At 40.1% G+C, this 22,326-nt stretch overlaps 1 protein-coding gene across 1 annotated transcript in view; it reads left to right on the plus strand.

Moving 5' to 3' along the window:
• NSD1 (nuclear receptor binding SET domain protein 1) overlaps nucleotides 1-22,326 on the plus strand; it is a 679,701-nt gene that overhangs the window by 450,845 nt on the left and 206,530 nt on the right. Inside the window, 5 exon segments of the mRNA XM_053719266.1 lie at nucleotides 4,383-4,449; nucleotides 4,846-4,955; nucleotides 13,945-14,082; nucleotides 14,578-14,701; nucleotides 15,709-15,909. Coding sequence (XP_053575241.1) covers nucleotides 4,383-4,449; nucleotides 4,846-4,955; nucleotides 13,945-14,082; nucleotides 14,578-14,701; nucleotides 15,709-15,909 — 640 coding nt within the window.

Below are 22,326 nucleotides of genomic sequence, written 5' to 3' on the forward strand. Positions count from 1 at the left end.
CATAGGAGGCCGAAACGATCGTCTGGAGTTGTCATGTTCCTTGTTCAGAGGAGAATTGCCTGGTATTTCGGGGCTGGACTGACCTTACTTGGCAGGATCAGACTGATATACTTCAGGAAAGTTTTCTTCTGTGAAAAGCACACTGTTCTAAAAGAGGCTGCTTCCGGGTGGTAAATCGCCATAGAACAAGCCACTGAGCTGTTGTTCGTTCCTGGTAGAGCGCTTCTCTCTTCGTATGCAAATTATTATGACCCTGGGGAAGTCTCCCTATGGGTGATGGGGGAAACCAGACGTGGACTCCTTGCCCAGTGTGCTTAGAGGAATGTGGCTGCACCTCACTGACGAGGCCCATAGGAGGCCGAAACGATCGTCTGGAGTTGTCATGTTCCTTGTTCAGAGGAGAATTGCCTGGTATTTCGGGGCTGGACTGACCTTACTTGGCAGGATCAGACTGATATACTTCAGGAAAGTTTTCTTCTGTGAAAAGCACACTGGTCTAAAAGAGGCTGCTTCCGGGTGGTAAATCGCCATAGAACAAGCCACTGAGCTGTTGTTCGTTCCTGGTAGAGCGCTTCTCTCTTCGTATGCAAAAGCTTCCTGAAGGACCTATTATCCCTAAGTTAGATAGGGTTTATGAGGAGAAGAATGTTCCTGAAACCTTCCCGGTACCCGTACGAATGGCCAAAATTATCTCTAGAGAATGGGAAAAGATTAGAACTCCTTTTTCCCCTTCTACCTTTTAAGAAGCTGTTTCCGGTCCCTGAATTGCATTTTAGAGTTATGGAACTCTATCCCTAAGGTAGACGTGGCCATTTCTTCTCTCGCCAATCGTACTACTATCCCTCTAGAGGATAGCTCCTCTTTTAGATATCCCATGGACAGGAAGTTGGAAGGCTATCTTCGAAAGATGTTTCAGCATATGTGCCTCCTATTTCAGCCAGCGGCCGCTGTGGCAGCAGGTGCTGCTACCTACTGGTGTGATTCGTTGAATCCCCTATGGAGGATATACAGGAAAGGATTAAGGCTCTCAAGATAGCCAACTCCTTTATTTGTGATGCTAGTATGCAAATTGTCCGTTGGAATGCTAAGGCTTCTGGTTTTGTCGCATAGAGCTCTTTGGTTAAAGTCTTCATCCGCAGATATGGTATCTAAGACCAGACTTCTTTCCTTACCATTCAAGGGGAAGATTTTGTTTGGGGCAGGCCTGGACTCCATCTTCACAGTAACAGGAAGGAAGGGCGCTTTCCTTCCCCTGGATAAAAAGGCGAGAACTAAGGGTCGCCAATCCTCACAGCCCAAGAATACTTAGAAGCCCAACCAGTCCTAGAACAAATCCAAACAGGAGAAGAAAACTACAGATAACAAATCTGCATAAAGGGCTGGCCCCCAATCCAGGACCAGATCGAGTAGGGGGCAGATTTTTTTTCCCTAGAGGCTTGGGTCCAAGATGTTCAGGATCCCTGGGTATTATATGTCGTTTCCCAGGATTACAAGGTAGGGTTTGAACTTCGTCCCCCAAGGGGCAGATTTCTTCTTTCAAGATTATCTACAAGACCAGAGAAAAGAGCAGCCTTTTTAGACTGCGTTCAGGATCTTCTCTCCTTGGGAGTAATCGTCCAGGTGCCCTCATCAGAAAGGGGCCAGGGGTTTTACTCAAACCTTTTCGTAGTTCCCAAAAGGGAGGGAACTTATCGTCCTATTCTAGACTTAAAATGTCTCAAAAACGGGGCATGTCCGGGCGGCGGCCATAACCAGAAGCAGATTGAGAAGGTCCTGATCCTTCGAAGTTATGTAGCTGATTATCTTAACATATTCAAAGACCATAGAAGTCAAACAAGCAAAAATCAAAGAAGCTCTAGTTCATCAATCGATACAACTTTTATAGCAATAGTGCCTGAAGGAGCTACAGCCCGGACAGATTTCTGTTCTGCCCGGTATATGATTTCAATCAGACAATATAACCTTGGGGGCTTACGTCAACCACCACGGAGGAACAAGAAGTTCCTAGCAATGATAGGCGTGTCTCAAATTCTTCAATGGGTGGAATCTCACAACTGTCTTCTTTCCGCGATTCACATCCCGGGGGTGGACAACTGTGAAGCGGACTTCCTCAGCAGACAATCCTTTCTTCCGGGTGGAGTGGGCTCTCAAATCAGAGGTATTCTCAGAGATAACTCTCAGATGGGGGTTCCGGAGATAGACCTCATGGCTTCTCGTCTCAATACTAAGCTACCCACATACAGGTCAAGGGATCCTCAATCGAAATTGGTAGAGGCATTAGCGGTTCCATGGAAGTTCAATCTTATATATCTTTTTCCTCTATTGGCCCTTTTTCCTTGAGTAGTGGTTTGCATCAAGCAGGAGCAGGCTCCGGTGATATTAATAGCTCTTTCGTGGTCACAAAGGACTTGGTTTGCAAATCTAATAAGAATGTCCTCCTCCCCTCCATGGAGGTTACCTTATCGTGCGGACCTTCTGACTCAGGGTCCCTTCTTTCATCAAAATCTCGATTCCCTGAGACTGCGTAAAAATTGAACACTTAGGGGCCGATATATTATGGCCCGTATTGTGCCTAATGCGCTTGTTTCCGCGCAAATCTTCAGGCTGCTATTGGCATTTTTCGGATAGTGTGATGGACACTTTGATCCAGGCTCGCAAGCCGGTCACTCGCTGTATTTACCACAAGGTATGGCGTACTTACCTTCATTGGTGTAAGGAACGCAGTCTTCTATGGCACAAGGTGAAGGTTACCCAAATTCTATCCTTTCTCCAAGATGGTTTGGAAAAGGGTTTATCCGCCAGTTCTCTGAAGGGTCAGATCTCGGCCCTGTCGGGCTTACTGCACAAGAGATTAGTGGATCTTCCTGATGTGCAGTCCTTTGTTCAGGCTCTGGCTAGAATCAGGCCTGTGTTTGAAGGAACATTATACACTAGATTTTTCTTTGCATAAATGTTTTGTAGATGATCCATTTATATAGCCCATACCGTTTTTTGTTTTTTTTAAATGGATAGTTTTGCTTATTTTTAAATAACATTGCTCTGATTCTTAGACTCCTAACCAAGCCCCAAGATTTAGGAGAATACCGACATATACCTACTCCAGGTTGCAAAGGAAGGGAGAGGGGGGGAGTGACTGATATTTCCCACTTGCAGTGGGGGTTCCAGTAACCTTTTAAACAGAGCTAAACTGGAAGCTTCTAAATACGTTTTTAAACTGTTTTATAGTAGTGTTTATTACATGCAGCTATATGAAAATTGGTGTATACATTCCCTTTAAACCCGTTTCTCCTCCTTGGAGCCTCATCCTTGTTCTTGGTGTTTTGCAGCAGGCTCCGTTTGAGCCTATGCATTCTGTTGATCTTAAGCATCTATCCTGGAAGGTTTTGTTTTTGTTGGCTATCGTCTCAGCTCACAGAATCTCTGAGATTTTTGCTTTACAGTGTGAACTGCTTTACCTTATTTTCCATGCTGATAAGGCGGTTTTACGTACTGTTAGGTTTGCTACCTAAGGTAGTCTCGAATTGCAACATCAATCAGGAAATTGTTGTTCCTTCCCTTTGTCCTAATCCTTCTTTTTCGAAGGAACGTTTGCTCCACAATCTGGATGTTGTATGGGCCTTGAAATTCTATCTTCAGGCTACTAAGGTGTTTGGCTTATGAGAAGGCTGGACAACAGCCTCCTGAGAGCATAACAACCCATTCCACTAGAGCAGATTCTTCTTCTTGGGCTTTTAAGAAGGAAGCTTTGTAAGGCGGCTACCTGGTCCTCAAATACTTTTTCAAAGTTCTATAAATTTGATGTTTTTGCTTCTGCGGAGGCAGCTTTTGGGAGAAAGGTGTTAGGCTGTGGTGCCCTCAGATTAGGGTCCGCCTTTATTTTTTGCCCTCCCCTTTTATTCATTTAGTGTCCTGTGGAGCTTGGGTATTGGTTCCTAACAGTAATGAATGAAGTCGTGGACTTTCCTTTGGAAAGAAAACAAAATGTATGCTTACCAGATGAATTCCTTTCTTTCCTGGCAGGGAGAGTCCACGACCCCGCCCATAATATGTTTTAGGCGGCTTACCTGTTATTTTTTTCTTCTGGCACCTCTATACCATAATGTTTCTCTTGCTTTTCCTTGTTCCCTTGGCTAAATGACTGGGGGGGATAGGGGAAGTGGGAGGGATATTTATAGCCTTTGGCTGGGGTGTCTTTGCCTCCTCCTGGTGGCCAGGTTTTATTCCAAACCGTAATTAATGAAGTCGTGGACTCTCCCTGCCGGGAAAGAAAGGAATTTATCTGGTAAGCATAAATTTTGTTTTTCTATCTTTTTAAACAATAACAATTCTGGAGTAGAGTTTTAATCATTATTGCTATATTACTCTTTCTTTTTATGTTTCAGGCCTGCAAATCCGTTTCTTTCAAGACAAATGCATTAAAGGCTGGTTCTTCTTTCAGATTTAGAGCAGGTATGTGTTTAGAAATATTGTCTGCTTCAGAATGTATATCTATATTGTATGTATTGGTTTCATATCCCCAAAGCATTTTGCAATGAATGACACAGCTTGTTTTTTCTTTGTGTATATGTACAGTATACACCTGTGTGTGTGTGTTCTTTGTGGGTAAATGCTTGTTCATGAGAGAAAAAAAAACTCCAGCATGTCTTGGTGGGGAAGAACCAGAAGTATTTTACAGCAAAAAACAAGTAAACAAATAATGTTTAGTGACTTTTTTTTAATAAATTTGATTTCTTTAACGTTCCGTTAACTGTTTACAGTACATGCCCATTATAGAAAAAAATATTACCCCAGAAATGTATGTTTAGATGATTATGCTTTGTGCTGAACATATCCTCTCTTTGTCAGCATCCAAGAGACTCCCTGAGAATCGGACAAGGCGGAAGCGGTTAAGGCTTACTGGGAAATTCAAGAAAGAGAGGAAACGTTTGAAATCCAGAAAGACAATTTGTGCTGAGGTACTAACATTCTCTTTGTGTATCAACATGCAAGAGATTAATACATTTATTTGAAGTTTAGTGACCATCCAGAAAACTGAGAAACAATGTATTTCTTGATTTTCTCACAATTACTTTCATCCTTAACCTCTTCGCGACCGAGGACATGCCAGTGGCGTCCTACAAAAAAATACCTTTAACGACCAAGGACGTTCCTGACACGTCCTCTGGGGTTTCAAGCGGTGGTAGCGCACACTAGTACTTAAATAAAAGCCGGTCCTGGTATGGAGGGAAAGGGGGGGGGGGGGGTAATTTGATAAAAAGAAAGGGATCTGGGGGTAGACTATTGAAGGGGGCTGCTACACTACAGAAAATTGGCTTTTATGCCAAAAAAAGAGAGAAGAAAAGGCTTAAAGGGACACTGAACCCAATTTTTTTCTTTTGTGATTCAGATAAAGCATGCAATTTTAAGCAACTTTCTAATTTACGCCTATTAATTTTTCTTCGTTCTCTTGCTATCTTTATTTGAAAAAGAAGGCATCTAAGCTTCTTGGGTTCAGAACCATGGACAGCACTTGTTTATTGGTGGGTGAATTTATCCACCAATCGGCAAGGACAACCCAGGTTGTTCACCAAAAATGAGCCGGCATCTAAACTTACATTCTTGCATTTCAAATAAAGATACCAAGAGAGTAAAGAAAATTTGATAATAGGAGTAAATTAGAAAAGTTGCTTAAAATTGCATGCTCTATCTGAATCACAAAAGAAAAAAATTTGGGTTCAGTGTTCCTTTACTTTTATTTTAGTACTGGCAGACTTTCTGCCAGTACTTAAGATGGCGGTGACAATTGTGAGGTGGGGGAGGGAAGAGAGCTGTTTGAGGGGGGGGGGGGGTCAAGGAGGGATCAGGGGGTGGGATATGTCAGCTGGGAGGCTGATCTCTACACTAACGCTAAAATTTACCTTACAAGCTACCTAATTAACCCCTTAACTGCTGGGCATAATACAAGTGTTGTGCGCAGCGGCATTTAGCCGCCTTCTAATTACCAAAAAAAACTATACCAAAGCCATATATGTCTGCTATTTCTGAACAAAGGGGATCCCAGAGAAGCATTTACAACCATTGGTGCCATAATTGCACAAGCTGTTTGTAAATAATTTCAGTTAGAAACCTAAAGTTTGTAAAAAAAAATGTTTGTGAAAAAGTTTTGTTTTTTTTGTTTTATTTGATCGCATTTTGCGGTGAAATGGTGGCATGAAATATACCAAAATGGACCTAGATCCATACTTGGGGTACACGCTCCCTAATTAACCCCTTCACTGCTAGGCATAATACACGTGTGGTGCGCAGCGGCATTAAAGGCCTTCTAATTACCAAAATGCAACGCCAAAGCCATATATGACTGCTATTTCTGAACAAAGGGGATCCCAGAGAAGCATTTACAACCATTTGTGCCATAATTGCACAAGTTGTTTGTAAATAATTCCAGTGAGAAACCTAAAGTTTGTGAAAGTTTTTTATTTTTTTTATTTTTTATTTGCTCTCATTTGGCGGTGAAATGATGTCATGAAATATACCAAAATGGGCCTAGATCAATACTTTGGGTTGTCTACTAAAAAAATATATATATATATATATATATATATATATATATATTTATATATATATATATATATATATATATACACACTTGCATGTCAAGAGATATTCAGGGATTCCTAAAAGATGTCAGTGTTCCAATGTAACTATGGCTAATTTTGGAAATAGCAAAGTGCTACTTGTATTTATTGCCCTCTAACTTACAAAAAAAGCAAAGAACATGTAAACATTGGGTATTTATTTCTAAACTCAAGACAAAATGGTGGTTGTAGATGTGTAACAGATTTTGGGGGTCAAAGTTAGAAAAAGTTTTTGTCATCATATTTTTTCATTTTTTTTTATAGTAAATTATATGATATGATGAAAATAATGGTATCTTTATAAAGTCCATTTAATGGCGAGGAAAACGGTATATAATGTGTGGGTACAGTAAAGGAGTAAGAGGAAAATTACAGCTAAACACAAACACCGCAGAAATTTAAAAATAGCCCTGGTCCCAGATGGTCAACAAATGGTAAAGTGGTCTGGTCACGAAGGGGTTAAAGGGACATTAAACCCACATTTTTTCTTTCATGATTCAGACAGAGCATGCAATTTTAAGCAACTTTCTAATTTACTCCTATTAATTTTTCTTTGTTCTCTTGCTACCTTTATTTAAAAAGTAGAAATGTGATGCATAGGAGCCTGCCAATTTTTAGTTGAGAACCTGGGTTATGCTTGCTGCTTGGTGGGTAAATGTAAGTCTCCAATAAGCAAGCGCATTCCATGGTGCTGAACCTAAAATGGGCTGGCTGCTAAGATTTGCATTCCTGCTTTTAAAATAAAGATAGCAAGAGAACGAAGAAAAATTGATACTAGGTGTAAATTAGAAAGTTGCTTAAAATTTCATGCTCTATCTGAATCATGAAAGAAAAAAATTGGGTTCAGTGTCGCTTTAAAGGGATATTAAACCGAAATTTTTTTCTTTCATGATTCAGATAGAGCATACAATTTTAAGAAACTTTCTAATTTTACTCCTATTATCATTTTTTTTTCCGTTCTCTTAGTATCTTTATTTGAAAAACAAGAATGTAAGCTTAAGAGCTGGCCTATTTATGGTTTAGCACCCTGGGTATATTCCTGCTTTTCAAATAAAGATACCAAGAATACGAAAAAAATTGATAATAGGAGTAAATTAGAAAGTTGCTTAAAGGGACATTAAACCCTAAACAAATGCTAGATAGAATGATGCATTCAAAGAAAAGATTAGTCTGAGAATAACATGTAGATGTATTTTTTATTTAATATTTCAGTGGGAACTGCCATGTTGTAACTTAGGTTACCTTTTCTGCTGTGGCCAATTTTGGACAGTTTATACGTAGGTCACTAGAGTGTGCAGCCAATGGCTGTGTGGAATATAACTGTGTTCTGCACTTACTGAACTAACTGAAACACTCACAATTTGAGAATGGAATTACAGTAACATGGGACAAAATAAATAATGAATGTATATTGTACAGTTTTATCTATAATATACAATTTATCGGGGGGCGTGTCTGAACAACGATCCAGAGCGGTCGCACTCTCCAGAGCTCGGATAGAGTTTCTTCTAATCCGCCGATTAAGAGAACCCTTTTTACAGCAAAACATACCTATGATACACCACAGCGACTCACTAAACAGTGGAGCTCCTTACAACTTGTCTCTTGCTGCATTTCTGACATCGGAGCCAGGATCCAGGCACTGAGGGCCTAGAGCGGCAGCACACAATAGGCGACGCCACCCCCTTCAGTAACTCAAGGTGTTTTGCCTTTCCCAGCCACACTGACATACTAGATCTGATCACATACATATCAACCCTAAGCTTGAAAGGAACTCTGAAGAGAGGCAGAAGAGTGCGCCTACAAAAGAGAAACCAGAGTCCTACATCGATAATGGCGACTATTGAAGAAACAGGGGAACAAGACATCCTCTGTGACCATTGGTATAAAATAGAGGAGCTCTGCCGACAGCTTATGGAAGCTTCCCCAATGGACTTTTTATTAACCAATGTACTGATGTGGGCTACATAGCCCTAAAACCCACTGAAATCACACAAGCTAATCGCATGTTAATACCCTTCCAACAGACGTATCTGCAACACCCAGCAATCACCCCATTGTTTACAACATGATATAGCTTTTAATGGGCTAGAACTTATTCACACGCAGTTAGCGCACATTTAGATCTAGAAAAGACACTCAAACCAACTAAGCACTGATGTAAACATTAACCAGGCGTTAAAGCATCTTCCTTAGTCCTTAAAATGGCAAACTATCACTCTACGTAAAAGCTACTACAGTGTATATGTGTATATATATATATATATATATATATATATATATATATATATATATATATATATAATGTCAACTGATGTCAGTTGGTTGGTCTTTGGCCCCTAGTTAAGTTAGCTAGGTTTATCTATGTTAATAGTTCTAAAAACCCTTATATCTTGTTTATGTAAAACTAACAAGGATCCAAGAGACAGGGTCTAAAATGAGGATTATTAACCAATGGCACATATGTAACTTATATACACTGTCTGTATTTTTCATGCATTTATAACTTGTGTAAGTATAACAATTGTACCACGCAATTCCTCAAATAAAAATAACATAATTTATGTAAGAACTTACCTGATAAATTCATTTCTTTCATATTGGCAAGAGTCCATGAGCTAGTGACGTATGGGATATACAATCCTACCAGGAGGGGCAAAGTTTCCCAAACGTCAAAATGCCTATAAATACACCCCTCACCACACCCACAATTCAGTTTAACAAATAGCCAAGTAGTGGGGTGATAAAGGAGTAAAAAGCATCAACAAATAAATTTGGAATAATTGTGCTTTATAAAAAAAAAATCATAACCACCATAAAAAAGGGTGGGCCTCATGAACTCTTGCCAATATGAAAGAAATTAATTTATCAGGTAAGTTCTTACATAAATTATGTTTTCTTTCATGTAATTGGCAAGAGTCCATGAGCTAGTGAAGTATGGGATATCAAATACCCAAGATGTGGAACTCTTGCGTAGAGTCACTAGAGAGGAAGGGATAAAAAATAAACAGCCAAATGCTGAAAAAATAATCCACAACCCAAATATAAGTTATTCTTATGAAGAAAAGAAAAACTTAAAATAGCAGCAGAAGAATCAAACTGAAACAGCTGCCTGAAGAACTTTTCTACCAAAAACTGCTTCAGAAGAAGCAAATACATCAAAATGGTAGAATTTAGTAAATGTATGCAAAGAGGACCAAGTCGCTGCTTTGCAAATCTGATCAACTGAAGCTTCATTCTTAAAAGCCCACAAAGTGGAGACTGATCTAGTAGAATGAGCTGTAATTCTCTGAGGCGGGGCCTGACCCGACTCCAAATAAGCTTGAAGAATCAAAAGCTTTAACCAAGAAGCCAAGGAAATAGCAGAGGCCTTCTGACCTTTCCTAGGACCAGAAAATATAACAAATAGACTAGAAGTCTTCCTGAAATCTTTAGTAGCTTCAACATATTTCAAAGCCCTTACCACATCCAAAGAATGTAAGGATCTTTCCAAAGGATTCTTAGGATTAGGACACAAGGAAGGGACAACAATTTCTCTTGCAAGGTGTATCCAGTCCACGGATTCATCCTTGTGGGATATTCTCATTCCCTACAGGAAGTGGCAAAGAGAGCACACAGCAAAGCTGTCCATATAGCTCCCCCTCTGGCTCCGCCCCCTAGTCATTCTCTTTGCCGCTCTAACAAGTAGCATCTCCACGTGAGGGTAAAGTGAATGTGGTGTTAGATTTGTAGTTTTTATATCTTCAATCAAAAGTTTGTTATTTTTAAATAGTACCGGTTTGTGCTATTTACTCTCTATTTACTCTCTGGCAGAAATTTTTTTGTAACTAAAATCCATTGCTGTTCCTATACAGGACTGAAGAGTACCAGAAAACTTCAGTTGGGGGGAACAGTTTGCAGGCTTAACTGCTTTGAGGTATGTTTCAGTCATCTTTTTTCTAGTCAAGACAAGATAATGCTAGAAGACTGACAAGATTCCCCATGTGGGAAGGGTAAGCCATGTTCTGAAACTTAGTATAGAACTAGAGGCTTATTTAAGTGGGCTCAATAGACTGGTTATCACTTTAACAGGGCAATCGATTATTTTGTTTAGAAAAATACTCTTTACTGACACTTTTAAGCACTTTTGATGTGTTTATTGGTGTTTTATTCCACATGGCATTATTCTTAGTCACCTAAATTGGGTTCTGAAGGCCCCACAGCTCCGGAGTGGAGTGGGAGGGGCCTAATTTCGCGCCTCAGTTGCGCAGTTTATTCTGACAAGATTTCCCTGCATCCTGCTTCACATGGGTCCAGAGACTGCTTGAGGACTTCAGGAGGCTTGATTTTCTCAAATTCAATCCTTAAGGGAAGGTAGGGCCACAGCAGGCTGCTGTGGCAAGGTACTGTAGTTTATTAACCAGTTGTTTGCTTTAGGCGGCTCCGGTTTGGGCATTAAAGGGTTAATCAGGCTGAAACTTGCTGTGCAATCATATCGAAGCATTAGGCACATACTGTAAAAATTTCAAGAGATTTGGTTCATTTTTCACCATTTTGTAAAATTGTGTGCGCTTTTATTATCTTAAAGGCACAGTACCATTTATTGCAAATTGTATTTTTATTACATAAAGTGTTTTTCCAAGCCTGCTTGTGTATAATACCAATCTGTTAAACATGTCTGACACTAAGGAAAAGCCTTGTTCTATGTGTTCAGAAGCCATGGTGGAACCCCCACTCAAAATGTGTCCCAAGTGCACTAATGTGTCTATACACTTTAAAGATCATATTGTGTCACTTAAAAATATAGCCCTAGATGATTCTTTGACTGAAGGTAATGAGGATAGTCCACCGTCCTCTCCCCATGTGTCATCACCAGTTACGCCCGCTCAAGCGATACATAGTACCTCTAGTGCATTAGCACCTATTACATTGCAACAACTGTTTGCAGTCATGGATAATTCCCTTGCGGCCTTTCTATCCAAACTGCCAGTTTTCCCTAAAAAGTGCAATAGCTCTGTTTTGAGAACAGATGAGGAGCAGTTGGAAGCTTTGGGAGGCTTATCTGATGTACCCTCACAACACTCTGAAGTAGGGGCGAGGGATGTTATGTCTGAGGGAGAAATTTCTGATTCAGGAACACCTCCGCGTACTGCTTAGGGAGGTCTTATCAACTCTGGATGATTGTGACCCTATGGTGGTCCCAGAGAAATTGTGTAAAATGGACAAATATCTAGAAGTCCCTGTATACACTGATGCGTTTCCGATCCCTAAGAGGGTGGCGGATATTGTTGCTAGGGAGTGGGAAAGACCAGGTGTACCTTTTGTTCCCCCACCTATCTTTAAGAAAATGTTCCCCATAACTGATCCCAGGCGGGACGCGTGGCAGACAGTCCCTAAGGTAGAAGGGGCAGTTTCAACACTAGCCAAGCGCACAGCCATACCAATTGAAGACAGTTGTGCTTTCAAAGATCCTATGGATAAAAAATTAGAAGGTTTACTAAAGAAAATATTTGTTCAACAAGGTTTCCTTCTCCAACCTATTGCCCGCATTATTCCTGTAACTACTGCAGCGGCTTTCTGGTTTGAGGCGCTGGAGGAGTCACTCCAGACGGAGACCTCATATGACAAAATTAGGGATAGAATTAAGGCTCTAAAGCTGGCTAATTCTTTTATCACAGATGCCGCTTTGCAATTAGCTAAGTTAGCGGCGAAAAATTCTGGTTTTGCCATCATGGCGCGCAGAGCGCTTTGGCTTAAATCATGGTCGGCCGACGTGTCGTCTAAAACAAAATTACTGAATATTCCTTTCAAGGGAAAGACCCTTTTCGGGCCCGAGTTGAAAGAGATTATTTCGGATATCACTGGGGGAAAGGGCCATGCCCTCCCGCAAGATAGGCCTTTTAAGGCTAAAAACAAGGCTAATTTTCGTTCCCTTCGCAACTTCAGGAGCGGTCCTGCTTCAGCCTCTGCTACCGCAAAGCAAGAGGGTAACACTTCACAGCCCAAGGCAACCTGGAAGCCTTTGCAGGGCTGGAACAAGGGTAAACAGGCCAAGAAGCCTGCAGCTGCTACTAAGACAGCATGAAGGGGTAGCCCCCGATCCGGGACCGGATCTGGTAGGGGGCAGACTCTCTCTCTTTGCTCAGGCTTGGGCAAGAGATGTTCCCGATCCCTGGGCACTAGAGATAGTTGCTCAGGGATATCTTCTAGAATTCAAGGACTCTCCTCCAAGGGGAAGGTTCCACATTTCTCGTCTGTCTACAGACCAGACAAAGAAAGAGGCGTTCTTACGCTGTGTAGAAGATCTACTCAAGATGGGAGTGATATATCCACTTCCGATTACAGAACAAGGACTGGGTTTGTGGTTCCCAAAAAGGAAGGAACTTTCAGGCCAATCCTGGATCTAAAAATTCTAAACAAATTCCTCAGAGTTCCATCTTTCAAGATGGAAACCATTCGGACAATCCTACCGATGATCCAGGAAGGTCAATATATGACTACCGTGGATCTAAAGGATGCGTACCTTCATATTCCTATCCAAGATCACCATCAGTTCCTAAGGTTCGCTTTTCTGGACAAGCATTACCAGTTCGTGGCCCTGCTTGGCTATTCGTTAAACTGAATTGTGGGTGTGGTGAGGGGTGTATTTATAGGCATTTTGAGGTTTGGGAAACTTTGCCCCTCCTGGTAGGATTGTATATCCCATATGTCACTAGCTCATGGACTCTTGCCAATATGAAAGAAATGAATTTATCAGGTAAGTTCTTACATAAATTATGTTTTTCTTTTTATAATGCGTTTACTGATTATGCAATTCTACTTTGTTTGGTGGTGCTTTAAAGGGTCAGTCTACAATAGAATTTTTGTTTTAAAATATAGATAATCCCTTTATTACCCACTCCCCAGTTTTGCATAACCAACAGTTACATTTAATATACTTTTTACCTCTGATTACCTTGTATCTGAGCATCTTCTGGCAGCTAAATCTTAAATAACTCCTTGGGCGTGATCACAATGTTATCTATATGGCTCACATGAACTTGCAGTCTCCTGTTGTGAAAATCAAATACAAAGCATAAGGGATAAGAGGCTGTCTATAGTGGCTTAGAAACAGACAGACATTTAGAGGTTTAAATGTTATAAAGTATATTAATATGACAATGTTGGTTGTGCAAAGCTGGGGAATGGGTAGTAAAGGCATAATTCTTTCTTTTTAAAAAATAACAATTTTAATGTTCATAAAAATATTGTGTAAAAATTACATTTGCCAGATTTTATTTTTTATTTATGTCAAATCAAGAGCACTACCATTTGGTAATTTCATTCTACATGTGTATATTTATTTTTACAGGGTGCGATACATGAGAATGGCACAGCTGCCAGTCCAAGTGACACTGCTGAAGATAGTTTAGATCATGATCATGGTCACTCAAGAAGGAACTTTGCTGAGAGGGGTGGAGGAGCTGCTATGAAAGAGAATGTGTGTCAGGTGAGATTTTCAATGTATACTTTACTGCTTACTATTTTCCTGTTAGTGTAATCTCATTACCCAAATATGAGCTTTTTAGAACTGTAAATGCTATGTGACATACAGACCTAAATCCCACATTAGGTTATATGAGAAGGAACAATCCTCATTAAATTATGCCTAAATCTATATGAAAGGAATAATGTAATTCCAAATATTGAGAAACTATTTAATGTAGTTTAATTGTTTTATAGAACCTTCCTTGAAAGAGTCCGAACAACAAGAAAAAGAAAGAAATGAAGAAAAAAAATTGGTAGCCAATTTAAAAGTTAGGTACAATTTTAGGGTTTTTGACTGTTTGGACTCTTAATGTGGATTGTTATTTTATGGTCAGGCATTCAAAAATAGAAAGGTGTCCAAATGAAAGTGTGTTATAGGTCCAAATACTAGTCTGAAGCAGCCGATTACCGTCCTCTCTGTAACATTCTTAGAAACTTTTTCTGTTTTCCATTTTAGGTGTGTGAGAAGCCAGGAGAATTGTTGCTTTGTGAAGCTCAGTGCTGTGGTGCTTTTCATTTGCAATGCCTTGGCTTGAGCACAATGCCTCAGGGAAAGTTTATCTGCAGTGAATGTTCCACAGGTATATGGCATCTTTTTGCACCATGACGATTTGTTTCTAATCTGTCGCCCATGATTTCTTCATTTAACACACTTAAAATACTTGCAGGTGTTTGGATTTTGAAGACAATAGCTGACCAATGGTATAGAAAGAAATGGCAAATCATTCTTCATAACATCATGTATTTTAATAAAAACTAATTGACTGGTGGTGTTTTTTAATTGATCAAAGTATCCGGTTGTTGTTAGTGTCCAATATATGTAATGCTAGAGATCCGTGCACTCATTGTTAAAGGGACAGTTTACTCTTTAGTCATCTTAAAGTCTTACTTTAGATTAAGCTGAAAATATCTTCCTGCACCCCTTTCTTATATCATGTAGCAGTAACAGTAAAAAAAAAAAAAATGTTTAAATAACTATTGTTTCTGGTCACTTTGAAATGGCTGCCAAGCTCTGCCTACTGATGACATCACAATCTTGGCTGTATCTATGCACACTACTGAATAGCATTGAAACTAGTGAAGCCTTTAATGCAGCCCAGATTGGGATGTCATCAGTGGGCGAGCTTGGCAGCCATTTCAAAGTGACTAGAAACAATAGTCATTTTAATATAACTTTTACTGTTACTGCTTCATGATATAGAAAGGGTGCAGGAGGATATTTGCAGCTTAATCTAAAGCAAGATTTTAAGATGACTGAGTAGACTGTCCCTTTAAAGAAAGGCAAATTTCTAATTGTTCTTTAGTCTTGGAATAGTGGAAAATTTACACAGTTAATTATGTAAATGAGAACAAATTAAACACCACTGTTCAAGAACTAGTAAGAAAATGTTACTTCGTACCAGCATCTATTTCAGTAAAGAAAACCATGTTATGTTTTATCCATTTTAGAAAGGACATTATAGACGATAAAAAAGGAAAAGTCATTACATGCCCTATAACTCGGTTTTAATGTTTTATTTTAGATGTTAGTCATAAATGCTTTTTTGTAGGAGGCTACTGTGAATTTATTTATTTTCTGTCAATTCAGGTGTTCACACCTGCTTTGTCTGCAAGACCTCTGACCAAGGAGTTAAGCGCTGTTTACTCCCACTCTGTGGCAAATACTATCATGAGAAATGTGCTTTTAAATATCCACCAACCACACAGCACAATAAAGGCTTCCGCTGTTCCCTACACATCTGTGCTACATGCCACTCCACCAATCCAAGCAGTCCGTCTGCCTCAAAAGGTAGGTGTGACAGCAATTGTCAACAATATGTTAAAAATAGTAACACAATAACTACAAAAGGCTGATATAATTCCGATTATCCTAGCTTTGTGAAGGAATAATCTAGATTTTATTTAAGACAGAGACGAATATTTTGCATAACTTTCTTTTACTACTCGTGTGCAGCCTTAAAAGTACATAAATCACATAAAGAGTTAAAATACAGAGAAAAAAGAGCCTAGATAACTTGCCAATGAGAATGCTAGGTTAGAGACCAGGATACAAATGGACCAATCAGATTAACCATATTGACCATAAACAGACCAATGTGCACCCCATCTTCCTCTTTCTTGCTTCATGCTAATAACAAAGAATCTTTCGAAGAAACAGAACAGTCCAATTAACAAACATAGAACAAAACAGAACCATAAAACTTGAAGAAACTTGAGAGAATTTTGACTCGAAGAAAACTCAGGATAGGGGGATGATAATCTGAAGATCCATCTATTTTTCCATGAAGTTGAAGATTATTTTGATTGAAGGAACAAATCCAGATTTAATTAATGATGTTTGAGTAGTTAATAACTAAAATAAAATATATGTTAGTATAAATTAATAAAAGTATAGGTTGGGAAGAAGACAGAAAATAGAGGTGGGAAAATATTTGTCTCTTTAAAAAAATCTAGATTATTCCTTCACAAAGCTAGGATAATCAGAATTTTATTACAAGACCAGAGACTTTATATTTTGCAAGTTTAAAGCAATTATTGAAAAAGATTTACAGAGGCTTGTTGAATGGGTTTAAAGTAAAAATGTTTGAAGGTAGAATCGGAGGACCAGTCTGCTGCCTTTAAAATTTCTTGCAAAGGAGCAGATTTCAAAAGGGCTTTAGAAGCGGCCGATCCTCTAATTGAATGAGCTGTGAATGAAAGATCAATTCCAGCCTCAGACATTGCCCATTTAATCCACCTCGCAATAGAAGTAGGAGAGACAGGAGCATGAGGGACAAAGAACAACAAGAGCTGATTGTTGGTATGATCTCTTAAGGATGAAGTTTTAGCTTCATACACTTTGAGACAAGACACAACACAAAGAGAAGGTTCAGCTGGAAAATAAGGATAAAAGATAGATGATAAAGTCTTAGTTCTACGGGAAATCAGAAAAGTGACACCTTCAGGGGAGAAAGATTTATAGTTGAAATCAAGAACCCAAACATTGTAAACCCTGCGAAAGAAGATAAGGCAAAGAAGGGTAGCCAGTTTAGCTGAAATCTGTTTTAAGGATAGAGAATCATTGAAATGCCAAGATTTAAAGAGAGAAGATTAAATCTATGTCCCAAAAGAAATTATCTTTAGAAGTAGGAGGTCTTTTTAATCTAATAGATTTGAGAAGATGACAAATTAAAGGGTTCTTCCCAATAGGTAGATTATTAATAGTCATGTCTAGCAGAAATAGCAGATCTAGAAAGATTAATAGTCCTATAGGCTAGACCAAGGTCAAAGAGATGAGAGAGAAAATTAAGAATTTGAGTTATAGGGGCTGAAAAGGGATCCAGACTCCTAAGCATGCACCAGCTAGACCATCTGGTCCATGCGGAAAGGTAAGATTTGTGGGTTCCTGGAGCCCATGAATCCTGCATGAGAGCTTTAGCTGAGTCCGAAAGTTCAAGGAGATTTCTGAGTTCCCCGTAATCGACCAAGTTATCAACCTGAGGGATTGGTTGAGAATGAGATTGTCCGGGTTGCCTTCTGGGTCTACGAGGAGGTCTGGAAGAACAGGAAGGAGAAGGGGAGGTCTGAAGGACATTTCGAGAATAGGATACCAAGTTTGAGTTGGGCAAAGGGGAGTTATTAGAGTTAGTGATAGAAGATTCCTGCGAACCACACAAATCGTCCAAGCTATCGGGGAGAAAGGAAGGAAAGCATAAGCTCCTTGATTCGGCCAGGTTTGTAAAAAAGCATCTATTGCCAATGCTTCGGGGTCTGGACGCCAGCTGAAGTAAAGAGTGAGTTGGCGATTGAGACGAGAAGCAAAAATGTCCAAAGAAAAAGGACCAAGAACAGATTGAATAGAAAGGAAAACCTTCCTGTGAATTCTCCAATCGCTGGAATCTCTGAGAAAAAACGAGAACCCCAGTCTGCAGCTGAGTTGGAAAGACCTGGGATATACTCTGCCTTGATAGAGATGTTCCTGTATAGACAAAGATGAACAAAATCCTTTGTTATATTGGACAGATTCCTCGATTTTGTGCCACCCAATCGATTGAGGTATCTGACTGCTGAGATATTGTCCATCCGGAGAAAAATGGAAGCAGGAGCCAAAGACTTTACAAAGATATTTACCGCAAAAGATCCGGCCAAAAGTCCCAAACAATTTATATGCAAGTCTTTCTCTTCTGCAGACCACATCCCAAAGATAGCTCTCCCATTCCAAGCTTCCATGTGGGAAAGCCACCATTAAAGCTCCTCTCTGGTTTCCAAAGATAACGGAATGATATGGGAGTATGAAAAACCTCTCTGAAGATGAGAGATTTTCAATCTTTGGAGTTTGTGATAATGAAGAGGGGCAGGAAAGATAGCCTGAATAGAGGATGAAAGTAACCCAACTATCCTGGCTATCTGTCTGACTGAGACAAATTGTTTGGTGAGAGTCTTGGAAATTTCTTTCTTGATGTTCTTTATCTTGGATAAGGGCAAACTTAAAGTGGCTTTCGATGTACCTATTAGGAAACAGAGAAAAACTAGAGATTTGGAAGGAATCAGCACTGATTTCTCCTTGTTTACAAGAAAACCCAAATTTTCCAAGAGATTTATAGTCATGGTTAATTGGGATTGAAGAAAGAGAAAATTCTGGTTCATCAGAAGAATATTGTCTAGATAAATAAACAAATTCCTCTGAGTCTCAAAAAAGAAACTACAGGTTTGAGAAGTTTTGTAAAAATCCATGGGGCAGAGGACAGGCCAAAAGAAAGACAAGTGAAGTTCCAAATTTTGTCTTCCCAAGAAAAAGTTAGATATTTCTCTTGTTAAGTGTATTCAGTCCACGGGTCATCCATTACTTATGGGATATATTTCCTTCCCAACAGGAAGTTGCAAGAGGATCACCCAAAGCAGAGCTGCTATATAGCTCCTCCCCTCACATGTCATACCCAGTCATTCTCTTGCAACCCTCAACATAGATGGAGGTCGTGAGAGGAGTGTGGTGTTTTATACTTAATTATTTCTTCAATCAAAAGTTTGTTATTTTTAAATGGCACCGGAGTGTGCTGTTTTTTTCTCAGGCAGTATTTGGAAGAAGAATCTGCCTGCGTTTTCTATGACTAAGATCCACTGGCTGTTCTCGCACATTCTGAGGAGTGGGGTAACTTCAGAAAGGGAATAGCGTGCGGGGTCTCCTGCAAATAAGGTATGTGCAGTAAAATATTTTTCTACGGAATGGAATTGACTAAGAAAATACTGCTGATACCGATGTAATGTAAGTACAGCCTTAAATGCAGTGAAAGCGACTGGTATCAGGCTGATTAATGTATATGCAGTAAAGTAATTTTCTAAGGAATGGAATTTGACTAAGAAAATGCTACTAATACTGAAGTAATGTAATAAGCCTTAAAATGCAGTAGAAGGACTGGTATCAGGCTTATCAATAGAGATACATACTCTTTAAAAAAGGATGTTTAAAACGTTTGCTGGCATGTTTAATCGTTTTTGTGAGGTACATTGGTGATAAAACTTATTGGGGCATTAATTTTTCCACATGGCTGACTTATATTTCTGCATAGAAACAGTTAACTGAGGCTCCCACTGTTGTAATAATGAGTGGGAGGGGCCTATTTTAGCGCTTTTTTGCGCAGTAAAAATTCAGTCTTAGTCTTCCTGCTTCTTCCTGCATGACCCAGGACGTCTCTAGAGAGCTCAAGGGACTTCAAAAGTCATTTTTAAGGGAGGTAATCCGTCACAGCAGACCTGTGACAGTGTGTTTGACTGTGTTAAAAAACGTTTTTTTTCTCTATTGATTATCCGTTTGGGTATTAAGGGGTTAATCATCCATTTGCAAGTGGGTGCAATGTTCTGCTAACTTAATACATTTACTGTGAAAATTTGGTTGCTATAACTGATTTGGTTCATTGTTATTTCAACTGTGACAGTTTTTTGTGCTTCTTAAAGGCGCAGTAGCGTTTTCTATATTGCTTGTAAATTTATTTTAAAGTGTTTTCCAAGCTTGCTAGTCTCATTGCTAGTCTGTTTAAACATGTCTGACACAGATGAATCTGTTTGTTCACTATGTTTGAAGGCCAGTGTGGAGCCCCATAGAAATATGTGTACTAAATGTATTGATTTCACTTTAAATAATAAAGGTCAGTCTTTATCTGTAAAGGAATTATCACCAGACAACGAGGGGGAAGTTATGCCGACTAACTCTCCTCACGTGTCAGTACCTTCGCCTCCCACTCAGGAGGCGCGTGATATTGTGGCGCCAAGTACATCAGAGACGCCCATACAAATCACTTTACAAGACATGGCTACTATTATGAATAATACCCTGACAGAAGTATTATCTAAATTGCCAGAATTAAGAGGCAAGCGATTGCTCTGGGATAAGGACAGAGCGCGCTGGTGCTGTGAGAGCCATGTCCGATACTGCGTCACAGTTTGCAGAACATGAGGACGGAGAGCTTCATTCTGTGGGTGACGGATCTGATCCAGGGAAACCAGATTCAGAGATCTCTAATTTTAAATTTAAGCTTGGAACCTCCGTGTATTGCTAGGGGAGGTTTTAGCTGCTCTGAATGACTGTAACACAGTTGCAATTCCAGAGAAATTATGTAGGCTGGATAGATACTATGCGGTGCCGGTGTGTACTGACGTTTTTCCTATACCTAAAAGGCTTACAGAAATTATTAGCAAGGAGTGGGATAGACCCGGTGTGCCCTTTTCCCCACCTCCTATATTTAGGAAAATGTTTCCAATAGACGCCACTACACGGGACTTATGGCAGACGGTCCCTAAGGTGGAGGGAGCAGTTTCTACTTTAGCTAAGCTTACCACTATCCCGGTGGAGGATAGTTGTGCTTTTTCGGATCCAATGGATAAAAAATTAGAAGGTTACCTTAAGAAAATGTTTGTTCAACAAGGTTTTATCTTACAGCCCCTTGCATGCATTGCGCCTGTCACTGCTGCTGCGGCATTCTGGTTTGAGTCTCTAGAAGAGGCCATTCACACAGCTCCATTGGATGAAATTATGGACAAGCTTAAAGCACTTAAGCTAGCTAATGCATTTGTTTCTGATGCCATTGTACATTTAACTAAACTAACGGCTAAGAACTCCGGATTCGCCATCCAGGCGCGCAGAGCGCTATGGCTTAAATCCTGGTCAGCTGACGTGACTTCTAAATCTAAATTGCTTAATATTCCTTTCAAGGGGCAAACCTTATTCGGGCCCAGCTTGAAAGAAATTATCGCTGACATTACTGGAGGTAAGGGTCATACTCTTCCTCAGGACAGGGCCAAATCAAAGGCCAAACAGTCTAATTTTCGTGCCTTTCGAAACTTCAAGGCAGGAGCAGCATCAACTTCCTCCGCTCCAAAACAGGAAGGAACTGTTGCTCGTTACAGACAGGCCTGGAAAACTAACCAGTCCTGGAACAAGGGCAAGCAGGCCAGAAAACCTACTACTGCCCCTAAGACAGCATGAAGGGATGGCCCCCTATCCGGAAACGGATCTAGTAGGGGGCAGACTTTCTCTCTTCGCCCAGGCGTGGGCAAGAGATGTCCAGGATCCCTGGGCGTTGGAGATCATATCTCAGGGATATCTTCTGGACTTCAAAGCTTCTCCTCCACAAGGGAGATTTCATCTTTCAAGGTTATCAGCAAACCAGATAAAGAAAGAGGCGTTTCTACGCCGTGTACAAGACCTCGTAGTAATGGGGGGGAACCACCCAGTTCCGCGGACGGAACAAGGGCAAGGATTTTACTCAAATCTGTTTGTAGTTCCCAAGAAAGAGGGAACCTTCAGACCAATCTTGGACTTAAAGATCTTAAACAAATTCCTAAGAGTTCCATCATTCAAAATGGAAACTATTCGAACCATCCTACCCATGATTCAAGAGGGTCAGTACATGACCACAGTGGACTTAAGGGATGCCTACCTTCACATACCGTTTCACAAAGATCATTATCGGTACCTAAGATTTGCCTTTCTAGACAGGCATTACCAGTTTGTAGCTCTTCCCTTCGGATTAGCTACGGCCCCGAGAATTTTTACAAAGGTTCTGGGCTCACTTCTGGCGGTTCTAAGACCGCAAGGCATAGCGGTGGCTCCGTATCTAGACGACATTCTGATACAAGCGTCAAGTTTTCAAATTGCCAAGTCTCATACAGAGATAGTTCTGGCATTTCTGAGGTCGCATGGGTGGAAGGTGAACGTGGAAAAGAGTTCTCT

The sequence above is a fragment of the Bombina bombina genome, chromosome 6 (assembly GCF_027579735.1).
Source record: "Bombina bombina isolate aBomBom1 chromosome 6, aBomBom1.pri, whole genome shotgun sequence".
In the NCBI taxonomy this organism is placed as follows: domain Eukaryota; kingdom Metazoa; phylum Chordata; class Amphibia; order Anura; family Bombinatoridae; genus Bombina; species Bombina bombina.